The sequence below is a fragment of the Temnothorax curvispinosus genome, unplaced genomic scaffold, assembly GCF_003070985.1.
Source record: "Temnothorax curvispinosus isolate PA1 unplaced genomic scaffold, ASM307098v1 QBEX01013889.1, whole genome shotgun sequence".
Taxonomy (NCBI): Eukaryota; Metazoa; Arthropoda; class Insecta; order Hymenoptera; family Formicidae; genus Temnothorax; species Temnothorax curvispinosus.
In genome coordinates this window covers 1-12,653 of record NW_020223669.1, presented here as the reverse complement: position 1 = coordinate 12,653, position 12,653 = coordinate 1, and the positions used below count along the sequence as shown (strand labels likewise).

Genomic DNA, 12,653 nt, shown 5'->3' with positions numbered 1-12,653 from the left:
GATCATCAACAACAAGTAAATTTGTGGTGAATTGTCAAGGGATAGAGGAGGGAATGGAAACAATTTCTTTCCTCTAACGTTACAAAACCTGGTTATAAAATGCTAACAATAATATTCAAATTATGTTGATCATTTCCCTGCATTTATATGTTCATAGAACATCGTTAAGAACGCGGACGCCCCATTTAGACATACTTTAAAAATCTCCATAATTATATTGAGATTCTTGTAACAACGGTAAATTGTAAAATTCAATGCTGGTCGCAATATGCTGACTCCGTACTCCGAATTCAGAATGCAATTTTGTAGCGATATCGTATTGGGAATCATTCCGTTTAAACGAATGTGTGTGTGTGTGTGTGTGTGTGTGTGTGTGTATCGGGATACAGTCTGCCTGTTTTCGTATAACTGTTGTATAACCGTTGCCTCGCGTCAGGTGCGACCTTCGATCGAAGGCAGTGTGGACCAATAGTCAAACTCTTAAACTCGCTGAGGACATTTTACATTTCTTCTTCAAAAATAACAAGCCGCGAAAAGTCGCACTTCTCCATCTAAACGTTCGTTATAACGAAATATTGGTATTTTTATCTATAGAAAAATGTCGAAATTAATCACCTAGACGAAAATTCAAGTGTTCTGAAATTAGAATGTGCATAAAAAAGACTTTTGACTTTTCGCATTGTAACTTTTCAGGCAAATGTAATTTACGTTCGAAGGTCGCGATACAACTCGCGAAGGTGAGTCTAATATAATTTTGCGTTTGTCTCGCACTATCTATCATATAACTACCCTTAACGGTAAATATGTTTCTGCTGGTATTCAATAACGCGATCTTGTTGGTAAGACGGTTAACCAGTCTGCTAACGATTTGTGCTGCACTGATTGACGACGATCTCGAAAAATCTCTCGAATAGCGTTCATGCGAAATTAATCACACAAATAAAAAAAATTTTATAATATTACACATGCTTCGGTCTTTTATTAAAACGTCTTTTTATCACGTTCCTTTTGATGTGTACGTAATTTACGTATTATTCAAGTTTCCAAAACCGAAGAACAGAATCTGTCGCAAAAATTTTATTTCCTACGTTTATATGCTTAGAAAATTAATAATGTCACTTACTATGCAATTTCATGGGATCTAATACACTGTTCTACTTTGAGATTAAATGAACAGTATGCTACCTAATTAAGCACACCTTAATTGTTACTGCAATTTTCAAGAGCCAATGATCCGCGATGGAGAAAATTGATGAAGTGTTTGACCAATAGCTGTGATGATAAACGATCTGTGAATCGACGTAATTAGTACTCATTTATAAACATTCTATAAATTATCTATCTACGTCAATTTTTGAATAACACGCGTTGAACAAATTTTGCCAATGCTGATTCATAATGAGAAAAAGTTGGCGCTAAAAATGTATAAAAATTCAATCTAACGTGAAAATATAAATGTATTTCACAATAAACGCGCTGAGAGACGTTTATCGATCGTCAATAGGATTGCCTAAGATTCTAGATTTCATTAGCAATGTGCCATGTCTTATCTCCAATTTAAAATTTAAATTATTTGTCAACTTTTGCTATATATTGCATTTGTATCAAAAAAGAAACTTTCCGATAAAAAATTTTATTAAAAATGCAATCATCAACGCCACTTTAGAATAAATCCCTATTAATTTGTATTATTCGTCAATTTATCTATTTCATAACGCGGTAACGACTATCTAGATCTGAAAAAGACGCGGAGATAAAAAGATTTGTCCGGCAACCCTCATCAGTAGCAACCAAAGTTATCAGTTGCGTCAAAGTAGTAAACTTGACTAGTTCATAAGCGTGTGGTCATCATGCACGTTTTAGCTATGTAATTATTGCAATGATAAAAATGCACTATGTTTTCCAATTCTATTACCAACTCGACGCAGTCATGCAATGTCCGATCGATCGCAGTTTTCTTTTCGAACTTTTGGATGCACGTTGCACGGTTTTATTCTGGTTTCGTTGAAATCGTATAGTATAAATCTAATATATATAAAATAAATATATTACACTAAAGAGAGATTATACAATAAAGGAAAACGTTTTTTCTAGCGAACCCTAGTAATTTCATAATTCCTGGTGTAAAATATCGGAAATAAATTTTTTAAAATTTATAAAACGGCAATGAATGAAACACATGACGGCTGGTATACTGCACAACAAGTGTCAACGGTTTTTCGCTCATTTCTGCTCAGGTGCTTGCGCACTTTTTTCTCCTTCCTGCTAAGATCCTCTCGCGACAGTCGATCCGACATCAAAGATTCTCTCGATAAAAGTAATAAGTATCGTTCGGTAATACATACGCGTATATAAAATTACCGACGTTGTTTTCCGGCGAAACGAAAAAAGAATTGCATTACAATCCGCTACTAAATTACCACCAATTATCAATTACCAATTACCACCAATTACCAATTAAATAGAAACCTGTGTATTTCTTAGAATTAAATAAATACAGTATGTACACATATGTGTGTGTACCCGCGATCTGATCAGTACATACGTATACTATCTATAGCTTTTATCTTTTCTCTCCTTTTTCTTTTCTTTTTTCTTCTTTTCTTTCTTTTTTTTTTTTGATAACAGCCAAATCTTTTTTACGGGGAAATGGCATGACTAGAACGCGCTTACTTCTTTCTCCCTTTGAATTATTTTAAGGCAAGCTCACACTTTTTCTCTCGCACGCACTTCTCTTCTCAGTTTTTCCCCCCTTCTTCGTTTGTCCTTCCTTCCATCGATTCGCTTTCTTCTCTTTTCCTGGACACACTCGCAAGCACACCCATATTCTCAGATACCTATACATGCATACACATACATACACATATTCATTTAGTACGTCACGCGAACATGTTCGTTGTTAATCGTCTCAGAGGATGAACTTATATGAGTTCCCGGCACAATTAGAGTTCGTTCTTCGCGAAATCGTATCGTCCCGATACCGCATCTGTGTCCTGCAATCAAAATCGAGGATCGCTTAAAAGACAACGCTAAAAAAAGACATATTTACTCAGATTAAAATATAATAAAAATAATGAATTAGGAATGAATAATAATTATTGAATGGAAATGGAAGATAGAAACACGGATTAAGTATCGGATGAGCGCAAAAATTCTTGCATCTTTATCAGAAGGTTATTAATTTATTTAATTAATATTTAATTAATTTCTTTTATAAACAAAACGTTCGACTTAATCATCTAATTCTGCTTCTATAATCTTTTGTTATAGGTATAACGTTCTGGATAATATTCATATAGCTCCATCATAAAAGATTGGTAGTCATAAAAAAATGAAGAAATGTAATTGCTGAGTCCTCTTTTCATAATGAAAGTATAATCGAATCAGACTCTTATCCTCATTTGACAGCTAATCTTCTCAACCTTATATAAATGCATAGGCATATTTTACAGTAATTACAAACTGCTAGACGGTATCTCTTGAAAAAGGCTAGAACTTTTGGACTCATTCAAGAACTTAAAGAAAGAAAATATTTAAATTGTAAAATAATAATGTAAGTAAACATAAGCATCTTTTTAATTTGCGTGACATTCATGAAGCTTGAATGTCGATGATGTTGTGCGAAATTGAACATGAAAAGTCTGTAATAGTAATAATTCACTATAATTAATCTTAATTTGAAACATTTCCGTGATAAGTTTTCAATATTAATTAATTATTAATATTATTAATTAATTAATGTAATTAAATTCATGTAAAAGCGAAATAACATTCCCAAGATGTGATAATGTGAATTTTAAATTTCCAAAAATGACACAGCAGGATGATGTTGACGTATACTGCAAATAGTCGAACTGCAATACGTTTAAAAAATTAGAGATCTTCCGCTACTCACCGGTTAATAGTTTCGTTGAGCACGTGCCTTGGCGGACGCCAGAGCTAAGATATAAGCAGTGGATAGGCCGACGTAATGTGGCGTCATATTGGCCTTGGTTTAGAAACCCTGGATCACGCCGTAGGCCTCAAGGGTGGACATGATGAGGTAGAGCAGCCAGAGGGAGAACAGGAACACGGACGTGATGACCTTCGGTATAAAAGGCCCGCCTAATTCACCGCCGATCGACTTCACTCGTCTCACCAGCAGCACCAGGATCACGAAGCAAGCCTCGCTGCAGAACAGGGTGACGGAGAAGGCCAGGCTGCGTTTCATGAAAGAAAGTCATTCGGATGCGTAGTTGGGCGATGGAAGCGACAGTAAAATTTTATTCGGGATTTTTGCATAGAGAGACGCGATTCGAGTGAGCGACCAAGAAATCGAGCGTTCAACTCTTTTACGAAGATCACTCAAATCTCTGTCTTGCTTATTAATCTAAAAATAGAGAACTGTAATGCACTCTCTGCTCTGTAATTCCACTCTCTACAACGTCTCTGTATAATGCACTCTCAGAAACTGAGCCTAGAATTTCAATCGTTTCAACAAGTATACATGATGCAACACGGTACTGTATCATGTTCTTGTTACAAAATGCCCAATAGCATGCGATACAAAGCCGCGTACAACACTCCAGTGGTCGACTCGTCGAAATCCTCGTGAAATAGGATACGGTGTCAGCGTCGTGGCGTAAAAAATTGTACGCCATGAAATAGATACTTTTTAACAGGTATTTAATATTTTAACAACAGTATTGTTTTTCACAACGAGTGCGTACAAAATGTTTAAAAAAGTAGAAAGCCATTCTCTCCGTGCTAATAGTATTATACGAATTTTGGGGCAGTGCCGATCGTTTCGATATCACGTGGAGTGTCTATTGATGTGGATAAACGGTCTATCTCTCGGGTTCTTCGAAATTTCACTAATGGCAATTTCGTCGAGCGGAACAATGGCAGTCGCGTTAACTGTCGTCGTCTCGCGAGGGCGATGTCAGCCAAGTTGCCGTCGCCGAGTGCTTCGATCAAATATCTTAGAAATAGTTTCACGAATGAGATCGTAAATGGGGAATGATGGTTGGTTATCGAGGTCACGCTTTACCTAATCTGACGTAACGTTATCTCGTTCCGTGTCATCGCGCCATATCCGATTTCGACGATCTCAAACTAGCCGTGTGCCGAAAACGCGCTCGCGGATTATAACTTACTAATTGAGAACCAATTTTATTGTTAACTTAAGCAATATAAATACACGCATCTCCATACATACGCGTATACAAATTTTCATTACAGAATTAACGAGAAATAAATGTTCAGTAATATCTCCACAGATCCATGCACCAAATTTTATGCATTAATACATAATGAAGAATTAATATATAATATAATAAAGAATAATTTTTTTATTATCTGTTGTATCAGAAAGTGCTTTAGGAAAAACATGCGTTTTAAATGGTGAAAATCCTCATGCCTTGGATTTGAATGCAAGTGTTTAGTAAATTTTGCATTTTTATGACACTGAATGTTCGTAATTGCTTTTATTACTTACTTGCCAGGTTTGACGAGGAACTCTTCGTTGTGGCAAGCACGGTAAATGGCGGCGATACTCCACGCGACGCCGATTCCCAGGAAGACGTTTACCGCGTTACTTCCAGTCACATTGCCCACACTCGCGTCAGCATACTTGTCCTGGCAAGCGGCCACTTTGCTCGCGAACGTGTCTGAAATAATTCCGAGTCTTTGTTATTCTAATGAGCAACGTGCACGGGACTATCAGTGCATGCACGAACAACAAGATTTGTTAGAATATTGTTATATTTGAACATAACTATATCATAATATATAACATATATAAAATATTTTTTGAAATGCTTAAAATATTTCGGATGTTTCTATAGAGGTACATTTCCTTTTTCTTAACGTTTTTTCAGATTATTTGCGTAATTTATTTTCATTTTTAATAAAATAATTGGTGAATTATTTATAAGATATTTCCTAACTGGTAGTACATATATAAAAAAGAGTGATTTTTTTAATGAAGAAATAATGAAAAATAAATCATGTGCTTCAAATTTTATATCGCGGACTTTGCACTATTTTTTGTGAAAAGGTTTGATACCTTTTTTAGTACATTTTCAGTATGTAGGATAAAAGAGAGATACGCGATGGTAAATATTTTACGTATATGGAGATATAAAGAAATTGAAAATCTATTATAGTTTCCTAAAAATTATATAAATAATAAGTATACAATTTTAACAGTCACAATGTTGTGTTTTTCAAGAAGTAACAAGTAAAAAAGGCTTTGAGGGTATAACACGGTTGATAGTGCGTTAAGTTAACGTTATATCAATCTTTAACCAACAGAATACGTAATTATACGCATGTTTTGGCTCTTCTTTGAGTCGAATTATTATCAACGATACATTAACAGTTAAATCAAAATATTTTTCATATTTTTCTTTCAGTCCATTCTTAAAAGTACATTTCCTCGCCGAGCGGTCAAGGTCCGCGAGCCCAAGGTTTATTTAGCCGTTATCCTTTTTTATGCTTCCGCAAGTTTAATGCTTCATTCGCGGTGTTATGTAGAGATAAAACTATATTTCACGCCAGCGTCGCATGTATATGACCCACGCAAGTAACAAAGTAGGTTTTTAGCACGCATTCTGTCGGGAATCAAAAATCGTCAACCGCACTTAAAGCCGTTGAGCTGCAGGACGCGATTTGCGGTAACGGTTTGCTTGGTACATACGCGGCTTGTACCAGTTTGCTGCAGTTTATGGCAGGCGCGTAAGTTCGGTCGTGGAGTTGAGCGCGAGAGGGTGAGCTGTACGTCGTTGTTGTTACAGCAAGGGTAAGAAAATCCCGTAATGCGGAGCACATATGTGAAAGCACGTATGTGTGTTTAATAATAACGTGGTAAAAACGTACGCTCCAAATACGCGCGCGGCGTAAATACGACAGTTTCCAAAATTATCTAATATATCGGCACAGATGTGGGTGAAAATTCTTCAGAGACTTGTTGGAAAAATGTACGTTTGAGAAAATATTTTCTTGAAAATTATACTAATTGAGACAAGTGAGATTTTGATGAAACACGCCTGCTATAAAGGTTATATTTATTCGTATGTCACAACGAAGCACGTGCTCGGTAAGACGCATTCTCTGTAATGTCTCATCTTCTATTCACTTTGCGTCACTACTATTCTCTACAATTGTATGTACCGACAATACACTAATTAATTACTCCGAATTAGCGAGGATGATTGTTTATGCTAAGCTTGTGCTCAGCATACCTAACGTTACGCATGCTTTTGGTATTTACTACTGGCTGTCACAGCAGTAGTAACGCTCAGTAATTTATCCACCGTGAATGATATCTTGTCTCGCATTAGCATGAAACAGTAATTAATTATCTTAATGATTATTTTAGTAATTAATGAGTAAAATAGTTACGCTTAATTATTAATTAATATTTATAAACCTTACAAACTGTTATATAATATCTATCAACAAACAAACTCCTTCACACAAGTCTACCTTCAAACAAGTAGAATTCGTGACAATGGCCAATAAGTGTAGATATTTGTACAATTTCTTTTTTTCAATTGGACAATGATTATTAAGTTATAGATTTCATATTCAACAGCATTAACAAAATATCGAAGACATTATCCAGTAGTAAAATAATAATAAATAAATTTTTAAAGGTTTAAATGAAATGATATATACATATATATTTATATATATAATATTAATTTGACGTATACGGGCTTCGTACAGATTTGCGGTTTGCATTGCTACTTTGCTACGCGCGATTTAACGCGATACAGAATGTATTTTGATACCATGTTCTGTGAAATTCTGGGACACCTTATAAGTATTCTAAATAAATCCTTTCTTGGTTTTTTGCCGGTGATACGGAGAGAAAGATAGGCTAACCGATCTCGGTGAACGGTACTTTGGGACATCGGAGGTACCCTCCGGCATAAATATTGATGAGGTCCTGGGAGAAGAAAGTTTCTTGTAAAGTTTCTAAGAGGGAAGAGACACAGAAGGAGAGCACAGTGGCCTTTAAGTAATCCAGCCAAGAAACCGTGCATTATGCAGATCTCGTCAATATTCGGTCGATGTGGCGACTGGGCCAGTATTTTTAAGACAAATATAATTTCGAATTGCGTATTCTTTTATGTAATTTAAAAAGCCGTGATGATATAAAATATTATTTGTATTATATTTTTAAAAGAAAAAGTATGAAAACATTTATATTGATATCGTAATATAAAGCAACGACTGTAATAACGAAAATTAGAGAATCAATGATTCTTATAAGAAATTTTACAATAATTAAACAAAAATATAAAAAAAATGTTTCTGAAACGTATTAGTTTCTTAAAATGTTAGAATATAAAATAATATCTATAAGTTATATGTTAATTAAATTTTTTTGTATTCTCAGTTGTTTTTGATAAAGGAATTATATTCCGCGTATAATAAAAATAAACGCATGTTATAATAAAAATAAAATTATGCTACATATTTCCACTGATGTTTTGGCTAAAACTTAAATTTGAAAGAACATAAATTCGTGAAAAAGAAACACTAGAATATTTTTACTCTTTATGCAAGTTAAAATAATAATTAAAATCACCGTAGTTAGTAAGTTTTTTTCGCATCAAAATGGAGTAACTGTATTCACTAAACATTAAGATTTTATGAACATATTCGGGATAATCAATTTCGAATCGTTGTTTTAGATGTAAATTTGATGGAATGTAACCTATATTGACCCAGAAACTCGAAATGACGCCGCTGTCGTTACGCTTTTAATAGCTTTTGATAACGCCTATACTCAAGTGATTTATTAAATGCCTTCGTCGTGAATTTCGTATAAAAATAGCAAAAGAAAAGGTCAGGTCGTAATTGTTCCTGAAGATTTTTTATATTACTAATTTGTAAATATGTACGTGTATACTCATTGTCAGATTTTTCCAAAAAATTATTGATGCAATAAAACATAAATAACTTTCAACCAATTAGACTATTAAAAACTGAATTTTTTAATAAAGTTATCTCTTTATTTTTTGTTCAAAAATAAATGAAATCTTGTGGAATCTGAAGTATTAAAAAAAGTCTAACATAAAACATATTAATTTGAATACAACAACGAAATACAATCTCGTAAAGTACAATGTAATGCGAAGGAGTTTTATACAAACAAAAAAAATTGAAAATTCCAACACGGTTACAGTAACATTAGGAGTGTAGAATATTTAAAAAAATGGAATAAAGTTCCGTAATATATCATTTTCTCGCCCCCCGTATATCAAATTTAATTCCCCTTATTTCAGAGGAGGGCAGAGAAGATTGGTGTATTTTCTGGCCTCCTGTATGTATATAATCTCTTTAACATAAATATATTGTACTTCAACGTTGCCATAAGTCTTCTAAGGTGAACATTTTAATGTTGCTACTTTAATAAACAAAATCCTTTACTTCGACCGAACTGGCAGTCTTTATTTAAAAAGCACAAGCTTTTAAGCAAGTAAAGGATTTTGTTTATTTTATTACTCACTGGCGAAGAAAAAGGATCTTCTGTTGCTACTTAAATTTTATGACGCATTGCAATAAATTTCGTGACACATTTACAATACTGTAATTTTAACAATGTAATTTTACAAAAGCAATTCCTTGTATGCTGGATAAACGAAGATAGTGTATTCAATTCGAGTTTATGGCGGCACGTATTAAAACTTCCACCCGGTATACGAAAGATCATAGGCCATCGGCAGCCATTATTCCTGGACACAAAGACTAAGTGCAATAAATTATCATTACTCTCCTCGCTTAATCCTAAAAGCCTGCCGTGATATAGCAGAACGTCATAAGTGGAACGCGATCAATGCGAAATACAAAAATAAACTAATGTAGGAGACATGTTAATCGCTTTTCTAATTCTATTCTCTCACTCAATATTACCCTCTTTCCCAATACATTAATTGTCCCCCGTTTTTGGATACTTACCAGGAATGCTGGTACCGAGGGCGACAAAAACAATCGCGGTGACAGAGTCCTTGATACCCAAAGTGCAACCGAAATACGAGGCAATGTCGCCGATTATCGCCGTAACAACGCCGATCCCTAGAATGCTGACGATAAAGCACAAATAACCACCGGCGATATCTGAAATTTTAAAAATGTTTCCCTTAGTTTTGCGAAAGTACAACAAAGAGATTTTTAAGACTGGATTATCAGATAATATAAATATTGTACGCGCGTATTTTTGTTTGTAAATAAAATAGAAGAAATAAAGAAATACATATATAAAATACATCTCGTAACAAATGGCTATAAAAAATTAATTAAAATATAACTTCAAAATTAATATTGAAATTTATTTTAATTAATGGATTAGTTATTAAAATTTTGGTGATATTTTGGGGACTAATAGAAAAACATTGTGTAATAGTACCAAAGAGCTGTAATCACTTTGCACGATGTGCGAGATGAGCTAAATGCAAATTATGTATAAAGTGACGCTCTTCGTTCACCCAAACATGCACTGCCACGTAACCACACGTTTGAGAGCTTAATTAGTCTAGTTAAAAGTCCACAATTTTTCCTCATTTATGTCCACTCTCGGGAGTAATGCTGCCTCAGATCGATTCAGCTTGGCTTTTACAAATCGCAAAGCACGTGACGTTAAAAGCGTTATTTTACCGTCTAATAGGCTATTTCCGATAAATAAAATTATTTGTAGAAATTAGTTTAAAACTGTCATAAATGGACATAGTTTCTATTAAAATTTTGCACGTGTACAACTCTTGTACAATTTTTAATCCAAAATTTTATATAGTGTGTATCTTGTTGTTCTGTACCTATACATATTATATTTTACTATAAAGTAATGTATTATATTAGACTATATAAAGTATGCAAGCTTTATGTAAAAATTATATAAAATTTGTTTGCAATATATGTATGGCATATATTTGTACATGTTTTCGTATATAATTTTACAAAAGCTTTTTAATCTTGTCGTAACTTATTAATCGTAAGCTTCCTAAACATATATGCAGCTTTGACACAGCTGTTCCCGATAACTTCCTCAACAGGGACTTATAACTTCTCGTTCATATATTTCTTATTTCTTGTGCTAATACCTATAGTCAATCGAATTCAATGATGCGGCAATCTTTTTCACAGCAGCTACTTTTTCAGATTATTTTCATTTGTATTACACTTAATTATATTCTTTTCTTCCTGTTAGATTTTACGCCACACTTGACCTTAAAACTGATGTTAGGAGACAATTTTTTTTAAACTACGTGGACTCTTAATCTCTAATACATTATTATGAAAATGGAAGAGATTTCCTTTTGTAAACGTAACAATATTCTTGAAAAGAAACTGCCTTCTCACATTTGTGCGTGCAGGTCTATAGAATTGTAATCGCCCCTCAAGATCAAACGACGAAAGTCCTTGACTTCGGGCGACATATAATGGTGCGGATATCTATTATCAGCTTCTAACATTCGCCGAACAATCGACCGAGATATTTGCAATTGAAACTCGCGGAACACCTTCTGTAGAAGTGTTATCAAAGACATTTAAAATTCTTTGAGAGCAGCGAGGCTGACGCAGTTCATGCTGCAAGTAAAGTACTCTCTCTCTCTTTCTCTCTCTCTCTCTCTCTGTGAGCGCGCGCAACAAAAGGAATTTATTATTAGAAATCTGTATACGAAGATACATTTACGATGGAACGCGTGGGCGTTAATATAGCTAAAGAGTCTGCAAACACGCGGTTAGTTTTACTGTTAACACGTGGCCGATGTATATTATTGCAACACGCTTGCTATACTCCCCCTACTAAATTTGACTTGATTTATTAAAGTGTTTCGTGGTCTTTTACAAACAATTCGCTCTTATTGATTACGTTATGTAATTATTGGAAAATTGAGCGGGTTCGGAAAATTCTCTTAAAAAATAAACTCGCGACTAACGATTTTTAATAAAAAACTTGAAAATATTAAAATTAGTTACAATGTAACACGGATTATTTATTCTAATCAAAAACGTAAATGAAAACATATTCTATACTAAAGAAATATTCTGTTTTTAGTAATCTGGTTTTTCTTATTTTGTTTCTATTTTAAGTTCTCCTATACATAAACGTGATATTGTCTTTAGCACCAAGAAACGATTTTTTGTGAGAAAAGTTTTTCTAGTTTACTTACTAATTTACTTTTACTACTTTATTTATTTTATTAAAGCAAACTTATCACATCCGTTGTAAAAAATTTATTAATTCTTAATTTTTATTAAGGAAAAACATATTTAGTATCTCGCTACTCTGTAACAGCTATTGTCGTAAATTCTGAACGAAATTTACTTTGGAAAAGAGTATAGAAGCACAGGTCACCATAAATCACTTGGAAATTTCGTGGAAATTTCATGAGAGAGAGCAGAGAACCGCTGTACGTGTAGCGTTCTCTATCTATCTATCTATCTGTTTGTATATGTGCGCACATTTGTCTGTATATATGTATATAAGTATTGTATATGCCTATATAGGATTTTCGAATATCCTGAAAAAGCGGTGAAACTGTAGAGATATTGCGCGCTAAAACGTTTCTGCGTTTAGCTAAATAATTTAAAACGGCCAATTTTCGAGAAATTAAAGGATGTTAAAAATATATTTAATAATTTCAATAAAAATATACAAT

General features: G+C 33.7%; 1 protein-coding gene across 1 annotated transcript; it reads right to left on the bottom strand.

Annotated features, from left to right (window-relative positions):
* Positions 1-229: 229 nt before the first annotated feature.
* LOC112464093 (sodium/calcium exchanger 1-like) lies at positions 230-10,189 on the bottom strand (the record flags this gene model as incomplete). The annotated part of the gene is made up of 4 exons (XM_025030886.1): positions 230-2,993; positions 3,896-4,199; positions 5,477-5,648; positions 9,952-10,189. Coding segments are annotated over 3 exons (615 nt in total), but the record flags the coding sequence as incomplete, so codon positions are not given.
* Between the last annotated feature and the right edge of the window lie 2,464 nt (positions 10,190-12,653).